Here is an 18,752-nt window from a genome sequence, read left to right on the forward strand (position 1 = left end):
CAACACCCCCGTCGCTCTGTGCCGATCCCAGCGGTGTTCCCTTTCCTCCCGCAGAAGGCCAAGGGCGAAGTTTTTATTAAAAATCAAGATTTTTCCCGCGCCCTCCCCCGCTCCCTCCCGCCGCCTCAGCACCCCTTCCCACAATGCCCTGCCCGGCAACAGCGTCCCACGTGACCCGCGGCCCCAACATGGCGGCTCCCAGCGGCCGCCGGCCGCAGCCCGCGGGGCCGGGCGGGGGCAGCGCCGCCGGGCCCGGGGCTCTGCGCGGCGCCGAGGAGGACGCCGAGGGTCTCTACGTGGCGGTGGAGCGGTGCCCGCTCTGCAACACCACGCGCCGCCGCCTCACCTGCGCCAAGTGCGTGCAGAGCGGCGACTTCGTCTTCTTCGACGGGCGCGACTCCGAGAGGTACCGGCGGCGCTGAGGGGAGCGGGGCGGGCTCTCCCTGCCTGGCTGCGGTCGCTGTGCCTCGGGGCCGGGCATGGGGGCCGCGTTGTGCCTCTTCCCCGCTGTCCCGGGGCTCGGGGGGCTCAGGGTGTGGGTGGGGAACGCTCCGGGGGCCGCCGGGCCCACCCTGAGACTGGGGGCGGACACAGGACCCTCGGTACGAGCCTTGAAATAACAATATTTTTAATAATAATAATTAAGGAGTGACCCCGAGTAACACTCGGTCAGGTGCAGATGTGTCGGTGGCGATGTAGCCACAGAAGCTCCAGGCAGTTCAGGGCACAGAGACCCGTTCGGTGTTGCTTCATACGATTTACCTCTTTTCGTCAACACTTCTTGAAATAGTCGTTTTCTAAACCGTTAAGCAAAGTTAGGAAGGTGTATAAGAAAGAAAATAAACATTTTCTTGTGTGTATACCCATAAACGTGGACAAAAAAAGTATCCACTTGAGTTCATGGCGTGGCAAGAGGAGCGCTGGCTCTCCGTGGGTGAGCGCTGTGCCCATAAACAAATTCCCTCCTGGAATGACTCAGGTGGCTCCTCCAGCGCTGCTGTCCAGCCCAGATTCTTCAAAAGTCCCCAGGGCCATGTCTGGAAGGGCTCTGATCCTTGGCTGGCACCGTGTTCCTGGTGCCTCGTTGGGAGCGATTCCTGGGGCTATTTTGGGAAGGGTGTGGGGTGGCCGTGTCCTCGCTCCAAAGGCTCCTTGTGTCCCCAGGAACACGGGGACAGTGGTGCCTTTCACCCACCAGCACCCACGGCGGTGGGGAAATGCTGTCAGCCAGCGTGAGTCAGCTTGAAGATCTCAGACTTTAGTCTGTCACTGAAGTCTGTCTGTCTGTTCCCTTTTTTAATGGAAAAAAAAGCTGTGTTGGAGAACCACAAACTGGATTTAGCCTGGCTAAAATAGGTGGGAAACGTGGAGTTGTGTGAGAACTGCTTGGGGTTTTCTGCAGATTCTATTAAAAGGTTGGATATGGAGCTTGGAATATAAACCAAGTTTGGGTTTTTTCCTGTTCTCTTTTGCAGCCTTAAGTTTTTGGCTAAACATCAGGTTTAATTATAGAAATTCAATTGTAGCCTTTGTTAGAGTTGAAGCCCTGTTGTTTTGTATTAACCAAGGCTTAAGAAGTCTCTGCCCATCAGGAAAATGAAGTCATAAAGAAGCAGCTTTAGCCAAAGTACCAGAAGCAGCAGTGTAAGAGAAAACCCTCTTTATCTTCTCACATGAGACAGGATCAGCTTTTCTGTCTGACAGTTGTCACTGCATCTTCCTGAGAAGCTTTCACTGCCCCATTTGTCTGAAAGGCTGTATATTTACCTTGTGTTTTTTAACTGCAAGGATTAAATCTCTTTTTTTTTTCTTTTTTTTTGGTCTTTTTTCCCCCTTCTCTTCCCGGATATCACGGTTCCATCTCTGGGGGTCACTGCTGTTGTATTAACCTGGGGCCTTCCTACACACTCCATTTCCCCAGGCTTTGTTTCTCCTGCTGCTCAGAACTTTTCCATCAATTAATTGCAGTAGTGCAATTCGTTAAAAATGCCAAATTTATTTTAATGAATTAAAGGAACAGCACTCCTGTGTGAATAACACAATGTTAGCAACCTAAATATCCACAGTGGCTGCAGGAACTCTGTGTAGGGACAAAAGCTTGGGTTTTGAAGATAATGGGATTATGTTTAAACCATGCCTGAAACATTTTGTTTGCATTCTCTAATTAATATTTGGAATTAATGATTTAAGAGTGGGGAAAGGGTCAGTTTTCTTTGTTTGCTCTGTGTGGGTGTCTCTGAATTTCTTGTGGTGTGAGCCCTGGGAGAGGGGGAGATGTTTGAAATGGTGCCCAGGGCAGAGCCATGCAGGGACAGGTGCAGTTCACTTGCAGGGCCTTTCAGCTGCTGTTTACAGCCACCCTTGTTTGTTTGTTTATTTATTTTATGCCTTCTAGTAGTGCCTGGGTTAATTTTAGATTGGCCACTGCTGGAGGAGTGTCATAGCAGGGGCTTTGCTGAGTGGCTCAGTGTGAGAAATTCAGAATGTGGAAGTGTTTGGGGGCACTTGGGCCTCCCATTTGTCTTTTTGAACTGTTGCAGATGGAGGAAAAGGATCATTATCTTCCTGGTTAAATAGAAAGAAACCAAGCATTACTCCTTCTATCCAACAGTGATTTATTTTTAGAATTTTCTTGTGAATTTTCCTTATATGAAGACAAACCATTTCATGTTCTAATTATTTCAGATTTCACGGGACTATTTTGTGAGCTAACTTTTAGAAGAACTGCAGTAAAACTGGAAGTTTTTCATCTGTCTGGCAAAAATCACACCCTGTATCTGTGAGGGGGAGAGACTGAGGAGCTGTTAAGATTAATGACTTCAGGAGAGCTACAATTAAGGATGAGTAGTCCAGAAGTCCTGCAGTAGAACAGTCACTGCCATCCTTCCTTTCATGACTAATGTGTTGTGTGTTCAAAAGCCAAGCTGGCATCTTGGTGTTGGTCTCAGCTCAGAGCTTCTCCTTCCTCCTGGGAGTGTCCTCCAGCCTGGTGTGTGCATTAATTCTCAGAGTGTGTTCCCCAGACTGCTGAATGGCTTTGCTTTGTGCATCTGCAGATGGCAAAAGCCAAACTCAGTGTAATTGTGATGTCTGAGCCGGGCTAATTTCTCCAAGCTATGGGTTCTGGTTGGGAAAAGTGATTTTTTTCAGCAGTTATAGTGAATAGTGTGCCCTCAGCTCCTTCAGCATTAATCAACTCCTGTAGATTAATATGTAGATTAATGTAGGAAGCCCCTCTCTCTGGTTGCTTCTCTCTAATCATGAACATGTGGAAATAAGCCAGGCAACCACAGAAAATCTCACCTTAATGTGATAAGACTTGAGGAAAGAGAAACATTCCATGGGTAATTCAAGATGTGCTCTCCTCTCAATTTACATTTGATGGGAGTTCCTATAATAATTCATCCCAAGTTTTGTTTCTTTGCCAAATTGAAAGGCTAAAGATGTATAAAGAAGGAGGAGTTGCAGGATGCAGTGCAGTTGAAATCAGAGCTATATAAAGCAGTGGAAATGTTTGCTTGGGAGGAGGCTGCTGGAGGGGTTGGTAGGAGCTGTTTGACATCGCTGCCGGAGCGCGTGGTGAGCTGCAATTTCTTCCACAAACACTTCTGTCTTCCCTCCACAGCCAGAACTTCATTTATTCCTCTGTTCTTTGGCAGATCATTCAGCTTTTTGCTGCTGTGATGGGCAGGATTGGGTGATTCTGTTCACTCAGGGTTTGTGCCCACAAATCCAGCTCAGAAACCAAGAACTGCCAGGTGAGCCCAGTGCTCTGCCTGGGTGAGCTCTGCGTTTCTGGGCCAGGGGATTTCTGGTGGCAGCCAAAGGTCGGGGTGCAGGAGGTGTGCTCTGCTCTCTGGTAAACAGGAGGCTCATGCAGGGCCTTTTGTCATTTCCAGGGTGACTCCTGGGGTGAGGACACACAGGAAGAGGGGATGAGCTGGGCTGAGCAGCTGGCCTCCAGTTGCACCACATTCCTCCAGCTCACGTGTGGCCTCTGGCTTTGGTGCCAAGCACCTGCATTTGGTTTGGGTTTGTTTTGGAAGGAAAGCAGATTCTTTTGCTTGGCTACAAAAGCAGCAGCCAGTGGTTTTGTTGTTGTAATGCTAATGTCATCTGGGAGGGTGGTCACACACACTGTGAATCCAAAGGTAGTCACCAAGCTTTCAGCACTTGAAGGAAAAAACTGAAGCATTTTGAAGTTCTGCCTGAAATCAAATCCACAGAGTAATAGAGAGGGAAATCCAAGATGTCATCCTGTCAAGCCTTTTTGTACTATTCTTTCTAAATAAAGCTTAAATGTCCATGAAATTAAGGTAAATCATAAAATCACATGGTTTGGGTTGGAAGGGACCTTAAGGACCATCTAGTTCCAACCCTGCCACGGGCACCTTCATGCCTCATCCTGCCTGGCCTTGAACACTTGCAGGGATGGAGAATCTCCAAATGTCACAGCTCTGGTAGGATGAAATCATCAATTCTGTGTGTTGCAGAGAAAAATAGAATGAATTGTGGAACAATAAGGGGGCAGAACGTGGCTTCTGTATACTGAAAGGGTGAAAACACAGGGTGATGAGTCTGAAAAAATTCCTTTCTGATCAGTTCCCATACCCTGGAGTCCAGTGCAGCAGAGCTGAAGCAGACATGTGGGTCATGGGCTGTGTGAGATAGTGCTGTTCATTTCTCCAGTGACTGGAGGCCTTTTAAAGTACTCCATGTTTTTTGTAACACACTAAACACTGCTCTTGCTAAGCTATAAATCTAGAAATAGCAGAAATTTGCTATTTGTTTGATAGCTCAACACTCTGATGTTTCTCCAGCTTAGAGGCTCTGTTGCAATTCCAGTGAGACTCATGCTCTAGAATTCTGCAGGAGTTTTACACATTTAGCCATTAACTCCCCCAGATCAAGACAGATAGCTGAGGTTTGGAGAATCTCCAGGCTTCAATTTTATTCTCTTTTTCATACAACTTACAGTGCTGTAATTGTGCAAAATATCAATAAAAGAATTTAATCTCTTCCAGGTTTTCAGACAAGAAAGAAAGGCTGATGCATCTTAAAACCAAACAGAGAGAATTCCAAAAACAGTAAGTTGTATTTATTAAATTGATATAAAAGCTAAGAGATCTCATAAAAGGAAACAGTCTCTTTTAACACACTGTTGCTGCAGACAGATGAAGTCCAGATAGTCATAAAATTTTCAATCATGTTTTTTTCCTCTAGTGTTTTGAAGGCCATGGAAGGGAAAGAAATAACTGATCAGCTGGTGAGTTGCTCCAAGTGTCCCATGGTTTTTAAACTCTCTGAATTCCTAGATCTCATAGTTTAAAGTTACAGTTTACCTTGAGGGCGTTGTGCTGCTTTACCAAAGAGCCTGTTGTAAGCAAAACTGAAATGGGCTCTGCCAGCAGAGTGCTCCAAGCTGTCTGAATTTTTCATTTCTCACTAGATATTTGTTCAATAACTTCTTTTACTGATTCACTTTATACTAAGCACCATTTTGTTTGTGGCATTCTTCTGTGCACAAAACACTGTATGAAATATTTAGTTCTTTGATCCATTCAAGAGCATCCTGCTACTTTTTGCACTAAAGCTGCTGGCTTTGCTGTTAATCATTAGTTCAGCATGTTTGAAGTAATTTGTGCCCTAGAGTTGCTGAATGTTCTTTTTCAGAGATGGAAAATAATGTCTTGCAAGATGAGGATTGAGCAGCTGAAACAGACCATTTGCAAGGAAAATGATGAAATGACAAGACGTGAGTAATGCCTGTGCTTTTGTGATGTGGAAAATCTCCCTGTGCCTAAGAGTGAAAAATCAATTGAGGTGAATTTGAGCATTAGTTTTTTTAAAAAATGGTGAATTTCCAAAGAGTTGCTTCCTAAATCAACTTGAAGGCAAATCAGTGAGTGGATTTTGGCCTTTTTATGCTTGGGTTTTAATTAGCAAACAGCAGACATTATTCAGCTGGATGGAGATGGTTTTGCAGCAGCTTTAAGAGCAAATGCTTAGCAGCCTGTGACTCTGGCTGTGTCCCCAGAGATGGCTTTATTCAGTGTAGTGTTTCTGATCACTTCCTCTTGATAAGGAGGAGCAAACAGCTCTGCAGCTGTCACAGATTTCCTGAAACTGCTGAATTTTAACCCACACCTGTCTGAAAATCCTAAAGTCCTACTTGAGCAAGAGTCACTGAAATTAAGATGTAGGTTCCATTCAAAAACTTCAGTTTTTGAAACCCATCAGATTGTTTTACACTAAATTTGCAGGGTCATTTTTCAGAAGAGAATGTGCAGCTCTCCTTACAATCCACATGCAAGGGAAGTAGAGGAAGCATATTCAGAAGCATATTGATTGAATCTGGGATATTTTTATGGCTTGAAATTCAAGAGGAGCCATACAGAGAGTGGAAGCAGAGGCAGAACCTGAGAAGAGTCATAAAGGATTAGCACGGGCTTGGGCTGAAAAATCAAAAAGGCTGAGATGCAAAATTATTTTCAATTAAAAAGGAGATGGGTAGTAACAATAATGAATGGGTGATGAAAAGGTGAGGGAGCAGAAAAGTGTGTTAATTAACAGGAAAGAGCAATAACAGTGCAGAAAAGTCTGAGCATTCATTCAGTGCTGCCTTTGCTTCATCTTCCTGCAAAGAGACAATGGGATCAGCTGCTTAGCCTGGTTAAATTTGACATCATGAGAGGACTCAGTTGCAGGCTAAGGAGAGGAAACAGATAGCTACACATTGGTTTGCTTTATGGAAGCCAAGGAAGAAGCTGAGGTGGTCTGTGGAGCACTTGGGAGCCTGTGAGGGTGTGCGAGGAAGCTGAGAACAGTTCCTGCCTCCAAAGGGTGCAGCAAGGCAGAACCTCAGAGTGATGGCACAGGAATCCTGTCACACACCCAGGGGGCTCTGCTGGTAACTGACAGGTAAAAACAGCCATCACTTGGTTATGGTATTCATGTCAAATCCACCTTTTGTTATTTATGTCATGATATCCATGTCAAATCAACCCCTCAGTGGGGATCAGGTGCTGCAGTGGAGGATGAAGCAGAAGCTGCACGTAGCTTGGATTTGGGCACTGCCTGAAATTGTGAGCAAACAAAATTTGCTGTGGGTATAACCCCTGCAAGGTCATCATCACAAAAGGTTAGAAAAGCTTCATTCAAAGAGTGGTGGCGCTGGTCAAGCTGAGGAGGTGAGGCAGGTGGAGCTCAGCAGTTCCTGGCCCAGTTCCTGGCAGTATTTCCCATAATAGCTCAGCAGAATAGAGGGTGGAATGGAGGAAGCCAGGCTGGATGGTGAAATGACTTCTGTGGAGACCAGGACCAAAATCAAAACATGCAGATAAATAGACAGCATCATCTGGAAAGGACAAAATCAGGGTACACATTGTTGTAAAGAGAAACATAAACCCAGAATGGGGGATGGTGGTGAGATTTGGCAGGAAGGGATCTGGGGAATTGCAAATTAAATAAAAATTATCAATCCTGTGCTGCTCCAGAAAGGTTCAGGCCTCTTTCTGGGTTAACTAATATAAGTGCTGTATTTAAGATGGAAGCAGTTATCCTGCTGTGCCAGGTGTTGTTGTTGCTTCAGTGGAAGCCTGGTGTCCAATTTAAACAATTTAAGAAAGATACAAATCATCTGAGGAAAGTCTGAGCATTGGAAATGAAATACAACAGCTTAGAAAATTCATGTTTGGTTTAGAGAAGAGGAAGTTGAAGAAAAACAAGCTTTTCAGTGGGTAGAAGATTATTGTTATGGAGATTAGATTATGACTTTTTGTCTTTTGCCTGTGAAGGAAGGAGAAGAGGAAATCAGTGTGACTTTAAGGAATTAGTCACCTCTTCTCAAAATGCTCTGCTCTGGAGGTGGCAGAGTTAGGACCAACCAGGGAGTGGAGTTCTCCATTTTCCCACTCTTCTGTGGAATTTATTATCTGCAACTTTTGCAACTTCTCTTGACTCACAGTGAATTTGATCAGATGTAACCTAAAAACTGAGCTGACTATTGCCCAACTAACCTATTGTTAGCTCAGTTGCTTTTGGAGAGAGACCAGGAATGAATTCTAGCTGTGAGTAGCCAACAGACCAGGATCCAACTTGGTCACTTTAAAAAGTGTGAAAAGGTTGTTTCTCTGCTATTGGATGTGGCACAGTTTAATTTTCTGAAATAAAAACCATTTCTAGAACACTGGGTTCCTGCTTTTGGAGTTGACTCTCCTGGAGACCTCAATAACTGGTGGTGCTTAAAATAATGTTTTAAAATCTGTGTGTTTGCCTTCTTTCTGTGCAGAGCAGTTCAAGGAGACAGGCTTGCAAATCCCTGGCAGAGCTCTCTGGGCAGAGATCAGTGTGCCTGGGCTTGCATTTATCAGGCAGTGCAGGTGTGTGGGACACAGTGGTGTGCTGAAATTCTCCTGGGGACAGATTTTTAATCCCCTCATGAAGCAGAGGTGCTGTGCAGAGGGCAGGACAGTTGTGTGTGCACTGGGACTGCTGAAGAGGAAATTTCAGTGCAGTGTCTCCCCTATTCCCAAATAATTGCTGTTGGACCTGCAGGGAAGGGAGTTCACTCTGAAAAAGTAGCCTTTCAAGTCAAACATGAATGTGAAAATGGAACAGCTGGACCTTTTCCTCCTCATCCTGTCTCCTGTTCTTTTTGCAAAGGGAGAGTTTGGGAATATGACTGCAAGTGTTAATTGATTTTCTGTTGATGTTACAGGACTGCTTAAAGGGAAGGGAATTATAGCTGACACATAGGGATTCTGGCATTGCTCAGAGAAAAGTGGATTTTTCTACTGCTCCTCTATCAGGGGTCACTTATTTATATTATATAAACCTGAGGATTATTAGTTCTTATCTTCATGGAGGAGCTTTTCTCACCTCCTTTAATTTGGGACTTTGCATCTCCCACACACCAGATCTTCCTTCCTACCAGACACACCATGGATTGCAGCAGATCAGATGACTGGAAATAATTCCTGATGTTCAGAGAGAGCAGCCTCTGTGTCTGCAGGGGCAGGCACACCTCAGACTAGGGCACAGGGAGAGTTTTAAATGTGAATTTGGGGAGAGCACAAGAAATCTTTCCCTGTGCTTTTAAAAGACAGAAGTGGCTGACTCTCATTACTGCAGCCACTTATTTTATATCTGAATTAACAGATTTTGGGGTCATCAAGGTTGCAAAAGACCTTTAAGATCATCAGGCCCAGCCTGGGATGCTTTAAGATGCTCTTGCAGGGTATTTTTCCAAGCCTCACATGTGGAGTGAATCCAGGCAGTTGCAGCCCTTCAGCCCATGAGCACAACTCCCATTTGTGAGTGGATGGGGAGATAGCAAATGTTCCCTTGTGGGAACAAGGAGCTGCACTGTTGGGATCCATGAGAGAATCCCAAATAACCCACACCAGCAGCAGCACAGGTGCCAGGACTGGTGAGTGAAGATGCTATCTGCACTTGATTTTGGCTGCAAGCAGGGCAGGGCTTTTTGGCCAGCACGATGCAAACATGTACAGTCAGGCTATTTCTGTCAGGATGATTAGCTCAGGAGTTTAATTAAACTGGGAAATCTTGGCTTTTGTGCTCCAAATCCAGAAATAGCTGGGTAAAAGATAGGGAAAGAATAATCCCAGTTGCAGTCTCTTCGGAGATCTCCAGAGGAGATTAAAAAGTTGTACCACTGAGCAGCTGGAAGAAGTTCATAGTTTAGCAGGGTTTTCTGTTTTAAGCTGCCACAGATCTTGTTTTCCATAAATATTAATAAAGCTTTTCTCAAGCTTTTCCTACAAGCCCTTCCCAGCTCCTTTTCCAAGGGATAACATCTGCTGCTGCTCTCACAGACACAGAGGGGCTGCTGAGGATTAAAGAGGAGAACCAGAAGCATTATCGCAGGGCTCAGAGGCACCAGGAGAAGAAGGAGAAGATCCAGAAGCACAACAGGAAGCTGGGAGACCTGGTGGAGAAGAAATCCTACGAGCTGAAAACGCAGTACGAGCACCTGGCCAACCTGCGGCGCGCGCACATCCTGGAGCTGACCTCGGTCATCTTCCCCATGGAGGAGGTGAAGACAAGCATGAGGTATGGCAGGCTTGTCCTTTTGGGATCCTTTTGCTTGGTTTTAGGCACCCACAAGGGAGTTGTGTCAGTCTGAGGTAGGTGGTCTGGCTCCCTTAGGGTCTGTGAGGAGGAGGAGTTGTGGTCTCACACACAAATGGAGGTCCAGGATGGAAGAATCTGAATCTGGAGGTGCTTGCATCTCCCCACTGAGAGATATGAGCTGCATTTCCAGTGTTAAAGTTCCTTAAAATATGGATTCCCCATGCCTGGAAGTGTTCAGGGCCAGGCTGGACAGGGCTTGGAGCAGCCTGGTCTGGTGGAAGGTGGCAGGGGTGGAATGAGATGAGGTGTCCCTTCCAACCCAAACCTTTCTAGGATTCTACAAAAACAGCCAATTAAAAACCCCACAATGAACAAATGAAAGTAGTTTTGGGAATGAGGACTTTTGCAGAAGTGGTCTGTAAGGTCCTTTCCAACCCAAACCATTCCTGGATTCTACAAAACCAGCCAAACAAAAACCCTACAATGAACAAATGACAGCAGTTTTGGGACTGAGGACTTTTACAGGAGCGTTCCTACCGGCACTTTGCCCTGGGTGAAACCCAGCTCAGCGCCTGCCGAGTGTGTGTCTGATTCCATTGCCAACCACTTGTTTGCACCCCCTGTGGGCCCTGCAGGGACCCAGCAGACGTGTCCTCAGAGAGTGACAATGCCATGACCTCCAGCACTGTGAGCAAGCTGGCGGAGGCACGCAGAACCACATACCTGTCGGGGAGGTGGGTGTGCGACGACCACAACGGGGACACCAGCATCAGCATCACGGGGCCCTGGATCATCCTCCCCAACAACGGCGACTACTCTGCTTACTACAGCTGGGTGGAGGAGAAGAAGACTACACAGGGACCTGGTAAGGGGCAAGGCATGGTTTTAGGCAGCTGGGACACTTTGGGTGCCAACAAAAGGCAATGAGGAGCAATAAACTGGTCTATTTGTTCTCAGCCTGAGCCAGAAATAAATGCCAGATTAGGGATTTTAGGAGAAGATTCCCTGCCCAGTTGAAATTAGGTGGTTTTTAAGGTCCCTTCCAACCCAAAGCATTCTGTGATTTTATGACTGGTCTGCTGAAATCTTCTTCTGCATGAAATTCTCACTGGGATGCACAGCACAGTGAAATAGAGGAAGTTAATTATTCACAGTTTTGACACAGTTCACATGTCATCATCTTAACAGGAATTCCAAGAATTACTATTTTCTTCCAACTTCTGACAGATTTCACTGGAAATGATTGCTAGATTCAGGCTGTTCTCCTTGCTTAGAAATGACATATTCCAGAGTAGACTCCAGGAACATATTAACACACCCACCAAGACTTCATTTAAAACAAAGATTTCATGTTGTTTTTATTTCTTTCAGATATGGAACATAATAACCCTGCTCATACTATCAGTGCAGCATTGTGCTATGCAACTCAGCTTGTTAACACTTTGTCTCTCATACTTGATGTAAATCTTCCCAAGAAGCTCTGCAACAGGCAAGTAAAAACACAGCAGGGGAATCTGTGACCTTAGTTTGAGCAAAAAAGTCATTAATTGGAGCAGCTTTTGATAATATAGGTGGCTTGTGGATTTTTGTGCTGTTTGAGGGGAGAGCTAGCAGGATTTTAGACCACAGTTAACAGTCCCTCCCTCCTTTTTTATTTCCTGAGAGGGAGAGCAGCCATCAGAGTTGAAAATAACACCTCTCTAATTGACATATTCAGCATCCTCACATGAGAGATGAAATATGGCAGTGCACAAATGGCACTTTTCATTTCACTGTGCTCCACAGAATCCCAGCCCAGTCCAGCAGCTCCTGAACAGCTCTGCTGCCTCCTGTGCTGTGGGACAAGTGCTGTAACATGGCATGGCAGCAGTGTCATTCCAATGGCATAAAAATCCTAGGAGCAAACCCCATAACAGAGCACTGTTAGAATTCTGGTGTCTGTGTGGAGCAGCTGGGATCTGCACCACAGGTTTCAGATGTGCTGCTGAGATTGTTTAAAGTGTTTTAAAATAATGGCTGTCAAACTGAGGGCACAAAAGTTGTGTAGGGTTTCAGCTTTTTGCTGTGGCTCAGGGGTTGGAACCAGGTGATCTGAAAGTCCCTTCCAACCCAAACCCTTCTGTGATTCTCTGATTTTGTTTGGGTGTTCAGCCCTCACAGAAGGAAAAGGTTGGGAACAGGAAGTGATGCAAGACTTTAAAGGAGATCTGAAACAGTTTGGCTCAGGTGGATCTGAGTTCCCTACAGTTCCCACCACCTGTCCTGTGCAAACTGGTGAGGCCAGGTCAAGCAGAGCTTGCTGATAAAATGCTCACAGTCCTGCTAGGTTTAAAATTAATCTCCTCAGCACTCTAGAACTGGCTGCAGACTTTGAACAAGTGCTCGCTGCGAGGATTTTTACTCCAGGATTTGTTAGGAAGCCAGGGCATGGAATGCTCATGCCTCCAGTAAATGCTGTATTTTCACAGCATTTTGTTTTCTGTGTGTTTTTGTGTGTGTGGTGTTTTAACAGTGAATTCTGTGGAGAGAATCTCAGCAGACACAGGTTCACACGGGCAGTGAAAAAGCTGAATGCTAACATCCTTCACCTCTGCTTCTCTCAGGTAGGGGGATGCACATTTCATATCTTTAAATAGCTTTTTAAATATCAGCTCTGCCTGCTGGTTTCCTTCAGGACCTGATCATGGTTTGTTTTTTTTCCCTTCCCCATGTCAGCATGTAAATTTAGATCTGTTGCACCCCCTGCATACCCTCAGGAACCTTATGTACCTGGTCAGCCCAGACACCGAGAACTTGGGCAGGTAAGAAAAGCAAAATATCAACTTTGGAATTGATGCCTTTGCCTTGTTACTTGTGAGGGAAATTCTCTTCTGGTGTGCCTATAGATCAGTCCTCAGCACAGAAATCAGGGTAGGTCCAGGAGGAGGAAAGACTGGACAGAAAAAGGGGCTCCTGAGTAGGGAATTAAATTTACAGATGTGTGTTTGCTGTGCTCCTGCCTATGGCAGGCTCAGCTGGAGGCTTTGCAGTGATGATGGACTCATTTCCCCTACAGCCAGGAGCAGGAACTCCTTTCCAGGCAGCTCTGCCATGCTCCCAGTGTGACCCTGCCCACACCTTGCCAACATGCAAATACCTGAGAGCATCCAGAAATACAAACCCTGAAAAGAATCCCAGGCAAACCTTTCCCAGAATATTTGCAGTCAATGAACTGCCTAGACCAAAGCTGACCCTTTAAACAATACTCATTTATATGTAAATTAAGATTAAAGACAGCTGATCTCTTAGTTGAGAACGTGATGAAAAGAACATCAGTTCTGGCATGCACACACCAGGTTTAATAATTTATTTCTTTTTTTTTACAAGTTAAATATAAGAAAGCAAACAACACTGATTTCCCCATTGGGATAACCCAGACACAAGTCACTTGTGCCCAAGACAGTCTGCAAATATTTGTTTGATGTGCCTGATGTTTTATTCCCCCCTTAAACACAGTGAGTGATGTTCTGAAATCTGCTTTTCTGCTTTGTTCTCCTGTATGGATCTGGTTTTATTCAAAAACCTGCAGTGCCACTAAGAGGAGCTGCCTGTTCCCACTTCCTTGTGTTCTCTGGATCTGTCCCTACTGAGCCAGCCCACAGACATGGGGAGCCACATCTCTGTAAAAGATTTTGACAAAAATCTGTGCTTGCTGCCTGAAATAGAGTGCTGGAAGTGGCCAGAGGATGGAGAGCTGTGTCCTCAAAGGAAAGCAGCTGCTCTGAAGGGTGCAGGGCTGCAGTGGGCACCTGTGCAGGTGTCCCAGAGCTCCCCATGCATCAGCTGGGTGCAGAGAGTAAAAGGAAGGGTTACAGGAGAGCTGGATAAGATACCCAGCAGGCTGCTGAGAGGCTTTACAGACACCACTGGGAGCAGAGAGCCTGAGCTGCTTGAAATGAGGCACATGCACTTAGCAGAGACAGTAATTACCCACAGGAATGAAGGTGGGGATTCAGTTTCCTTCTGTCATCCTCTCGAGGCTGGATGAGTTCCTGGGATGGATGCATCATCAGGCAGGAGTTGCTGGGCTCAGGACAGGGAGGAGGGTGGGACTCAGGGGCCTTTGTTAGACAGGAGGTCACTGGAGATGATCTAATGGTCCCTTCTGGCCTCAACCCCGATGACTCCTTCTTGTGTTGCCTTGTGAAGCAGGAGGCTTTGCCAGGAGGCAGAGCTCCCATTGCTGTCCAGATGATGAAAGAGGAGTGTTTGCCTTTCATTTCTCAGCTGGCTGCAAAGTTTGCAGCAACCAGCTCTCTTTGTTTTCCTTTAGATACCTAAGCTGTGGTTGCCTGACAATTTCCTTTATATGCTGCTGGTTTCATATGCTTATAATTTTACCAAGCTTTAATTATCTGGATTAATATTTCCCATGACAAATCACTGCTTAAGGCTCCTTCTCCCACTGAGGCTGGATAAACTCTTGTCTGTGTTTAATGGTGGGACTCAGTGATCTTGGGGGTCTTTGCCAACCTAAATGATTCCATGATTCCATCAAATTCCTGCTCATGTTCACAGGGCAGTTTTGTGGCTTGGAGTGAGCTCTGTCAGGGACTCTGCTTGTTGTGGGGAATTCACCTTTTTCCCTGGAATACAGGCAGCCCAAAGCAGTGGGATGGGCAGGATGCAATCGCCTCTCCCACCAGGCAGTGGCAGCAGGGAACTCTGAGTGACAGCACAGCTGGGACCCTGCAGGACCCTGGGGATGCAGCCATGGCCCTGCTCAGAGCACTGCCCACTGTCCCTGCCTGCAGGGAGGGCTCAGACACAGAGCAGGCTCTGCTCCAGGGGCCCAGCAATGGCACCAGAGCAACGAGCAGGAGCTGATGCCCAAAATTCCACCTGAACGTGAGGAAGAACTTCCCTGTGCAGTGACTGAGCCCTGAGCAGAGACCAGAGAGGGTGTGGAGCCTCCCTCACTGGGGACATTCCAGAGCCATCTGTGACCCATTTCAGACCCAATTCTGTGCCCTGGTATGACCCTGCTAGAGCAGGCAGATGGAACCAGATGAGCCCCTGTGGTGACTTCCAACCTGAGCCACTCTGTGATTCTGTGTTTGGAGTGTCCCCACAGGAGACCCCTCAGCCTCTCTGGGCAGCCTGTTCAGTGTCTGGCCAACCTCAGAGTGAGAAAGCTTGAGGTGTTGCTTGGGGCAGAGTGGGAAGTCTCCACTGCTGGGTTGTGCCAAACCTGGGAGGTGCAGGTACAGCCTGACAGAGCTGAGCTTTCTTGGCTTGGCTGGGCCTGGTGTTGGAAATTAAAGCTGCTCCACATGAAGGCAGGATTCCCCTCAGTGAAGCCCTGAGTTATCACCAGTAGCTTTCTCTGCTCTGCTCTGTGTTTCTCTGTCCCTGCCAGAGCAGAGCTGCTCTCCCACTGTTCCTGCTCCGTGGTCTGGAACCCTGTCCCTGCCTGGGCCAAGTGTTTGTGTCACATCCAAGGGGGTGACACCAAGTTTGTGTTCCTGCTCCGTGGTCTGGAACCCTGTCCCTTCCTGGGCCAAGTGTTTGTGTCACATCCAAGGGGGTGACACCAAGCTCCCTCTGCCAGCTGGCAGAGACAGGGCACTTCATCTCTGCTGTGCCCAGGCTGCTGTGGGTGGGAGGGCAGAGGCACTGATGGTGTCCTCCCCACAGGTCCGGCCCCTTTGAAATCAGCGCCGACCTGGAGGACTCCATGGAGTTTGTGGAGCCGAGCGCGGCGGGCGAGACGGACGAGAGCGGCGACGAGCGCGTGAGCGACGAGGAGACGGACCTGGGCACGGACTGGGAGAACCTGCCCAGCCCCAGGTTCTGTGACATCCCCTCCCAGCAGGTGGAGATGCTGCAGAGCCAGAGCACGCAGGTGTCGCAGCCCATCGCCAGCAGCAGCGCGGGCGGCATGATCTCGTCGGCCGCCGCCTCGGTCACCTCATGGCTCAAGGCCTACACCGGGCACCGCTAGCGGGGCTGTGCCAGCAACCCCTCCCTGACTGGGCTCTAACCAACCTTTACCTATTCAGTTAAGTAGTGCCTGGAACAAAGGAAAGGTCAGACTTCTGTTTTGTAAACGGAGAAAACCTTTTTATTTCCCCAAGACGACTGTGAGGGCCCCGTTTAGTAAACGAGCTCCGTGCTGCCCACGGATCCTGCCAGGGCACTTGGTGTCTTGGTTCTGTCTGCATCGAGGATTGGCAAAGGACCCAGCGACCTCCAGCTCTACTTTCTGAAGAAGAATCAGATTTTGGAGTGTTTGGATCAGGAAGGCTGCTCAGGGTGCGGTCTGGACAGCGGTGCAAATGCAGTTCCCACTTTCTTAACTCCTTACAGGGTTTTCCTTTGTGTGTGTGTGTGTTTTAAATCTGTCTTGCATAATGCAAAAATGCGTATTTCTAAATTTTTTTCATTCAGGACATGAAAATTATGCATTTTTAACATGTTTTCTAATCTCTGTTGCCATATTTTTAATACAAATGATCAGCATGGACAGGGAATTCACACAGCAAATTGCTCTTGGTTTAGATTTGGTTGTGAATCTTTACCCAGTTTTGCCATAGAAAACTGGCTTGTTTCATGCTGTTTCCACTGGTAGGTGTAGAAGTTTTGTGTTGTGCTGAGGCACACAGGCTCTGTACTCTTAATACCATACACCAAAGAAACACTGGACATTCTCTTGCTAGACCCACATTGGATGCTGATCCAGAATTGCATTGTTGCAATAATATCCATCGGTTACCACACCATGCTGCCACTTTTTAGCATTAGAAAAACCCCATTTCAAGCCAGTTTGGTGAAGTCACGTGCTCTCCACACTACATGTGTTTGTAACCCTATTTTATTGTATGTTCGTGGTGGGGTTTGTTGTTTACTGACTGCCAAGAAGTTGGTTTGGTTCCCCTGGCACAGCTGGCTCCTGGAACCCCAGGAGGTGGATGCTGACTTGGTGAGCAAGGGCTCCTCCTCCTCCTCTGCCCTGCAGGATGGGACACCCTGGGCTGGTTTGCTCAGCAGAGCTTCCAACGTTTACATTTAGGGCTGGGACAGTTCCTCCACAGGGCCAGCCAAGGAGGAGCCTCCTGAGGATTTCTGGCACTGCCCCTCAGCTCCTGGGGACACAGCGTGGTGACAGAGGCCACAACCTGCCTGCTCCCAGCTCCAGGGCTGGCTTTCCCAGCACCTCACAGGGTGTTTGTGCTGGATTTCTCTCTCCCTCTCCAGGCTGGCCAGTGCTGCCCCTGTCCCCACGCAGGAGGGGTGGCAGTGACACCCATGTGCCACCCACCCCTCCACGGCAGCTGCTTCTCTTTAGCCCTGAGCCGGGCATCCTTTGTCAGTAGTTTCCTCTCATTTTTCTTTTTCTCTTTTTTTTTTTTTTTTTTTTTAAACCAAAGACCCTTAACTCCACACGTTGTCAGACAACGCCAGCCTCTCCTGCCACTGCTCCCAGAGTTGGGTTTGTTTTAGAAGAGCCCAGGCCCCTGGGCTGCTGCAGCTGATGGGGGCCGTGCCCCAGCCCCACTGCCAGGCTGGGCTCTCCTGGCTCTCAGCACTTTAGCACTCACAGCTCTGAGCCACCAGCACACGCCAGTATTGCAGCCTGGGCTCACAGCCCAGCCCCTTTGCTTCCCCGTGGATTTTGCACTGGACCCCACCATCTAAATACCTTTTTGTTGTTGTTTTTTAATAGGCATTTCAGTCCCTTTTTCATTGCTGCCTTTGTGCTTTGAGCCCCGCAAGGTCAGGCCATGACTCAGCTTCGTGCACTGTCACTGAACTTGGGGAAAGAAAATCCAACACAAGAACTTTTCTAAGCCATATTCTTCCTATCCATGTTTTCCAAAATAATTTATTTGCAACCGTGTCATACTCTGAGAGTGCACAAGGGCACCGTGGGGGTGTTCAAATGTGTTGGGGTGGGGCTTTTCATGGAACCTTTTTTTGTAACAGAACACAAGGTTGTGGTGGTTTTTTTAAAAGTGTTTTGCACATGTGTAGCTGAGGAAGAACTGTGTGTGTCCAAACCTTGAGTGCAATCACCAGGATTCGTTTCCCAGGTTATTTGGGGGGGGTGAGGGAGGGAGGGAGGGTAGGAATATCCATAATTATAAATATTTGAAGGCAGCCAGCTGAGAGTTTACAAAACTTTTTGTGTAGCATGAACACGGGAATTTCAGTTCTGGCCAGGATTTCTGGTGGTGATCAGCGACCTGGGGTGGCCAATTTGGGCTGCCAAGGAGGAGCCTGATTGCAGGGCCCAGCCCTGTGCTGAAAATCAGGTGCCTGTGCAGGGTCAGGGTGGGACACCCAGGGTGGCCTTGTCACCTGGGGAAACTCACGGCCCCCCTCTCACAACTTCCAGACTTAAGATGTAACTAAACACAAATGGTTTGGTTTTTTGGGGGTTTTATTGTATTATTGCAATAAATCTTTAACAGTACTTTTTTTTTAAAGTTGTATATTTATGACTGTTACTTCTGTGTGGTTTGTTTTTCACCGTGCTGGGCAAAGTACACAAGAATTTCCAGCCTTGGAAGCATCACAGGGACCAGACCTCTTACAGTGCAATCATACAGAGGTGGAATAAGCAATATCCATTATAAAAAATACTCTTACATAAAATAACTGCATCTCCATGGGAG

General features: G+C 47.2%; 1 protein-coding gene across 1 annotated transcript; it reads left to right on the forward strand.

Moving 5' to 3' along the window:
- Positions 1-188: 188 nt before the first annotated feature.
- On the forward strand, positions 189-18,524 carry ATG14 (autophagy related 14). The gene is made up of 10 exons (XM_059475330.1): positions 189-406; positions 5,025-5,087; positions 5,224-5,266; positions 5,674-5,755; positions 9,837-10,074; positions 10,731-10,960; positions 11,467-11,584; positions 12,608-12,698; positions 12,811-12,896; positions 15,772-18,524. The coding sequence occupies exons 1-10, from the start codon at positions 189-191 to the stop codon at positions 16,076-16,078; spliced, it is 1,476 nt and encodes a 491-aa protein (XP_059331313.1). The 3' UTR covers positions 16,079-18,524.
- Positions 18,525-18,752: the final 228 nt, after the last annotated feature.

The sequence above is a fragment of the Ammospiza nelsoni genome, chromosome 6, assembly GCF_027579445.1.
Source record: "Ammospiza nelsoni isolate bAmmNel1 chromosome 6, bAmmNel1.pri, whole genome shotgun sequence".
Classification (NCBI taxonomy): domain Eukaryota; kingdom Metazoa; phylum Chordata; class Aves; order Passeriformes; family Passerellidae; genus Ammospiza; species Ammospiza nelsoni.

Coding starts and splice junctions, on each gene's coding strand:
- ATG14 (XM_059475330.1), top strand. CDS start 189: ATGGCGGCTCCCAGCGGCCGCCGGCCGCAGCCCGCGGGGCCGGGCGGG. Junction 407..5,024: donor GACGGGCGCGACTCCGAGAG/GTACCGGCGGCG, acceptor AATCTCTTCCAG/GTTTTCAGACAAGAAAGAAA. Junction 12,897..15,771: donor GACACCGAGAACTTGGGCAG/GTAAGAAAAGCA, acceptor TCCTCCCCACAG/GTCCGGCCCCTTTGAAATCA.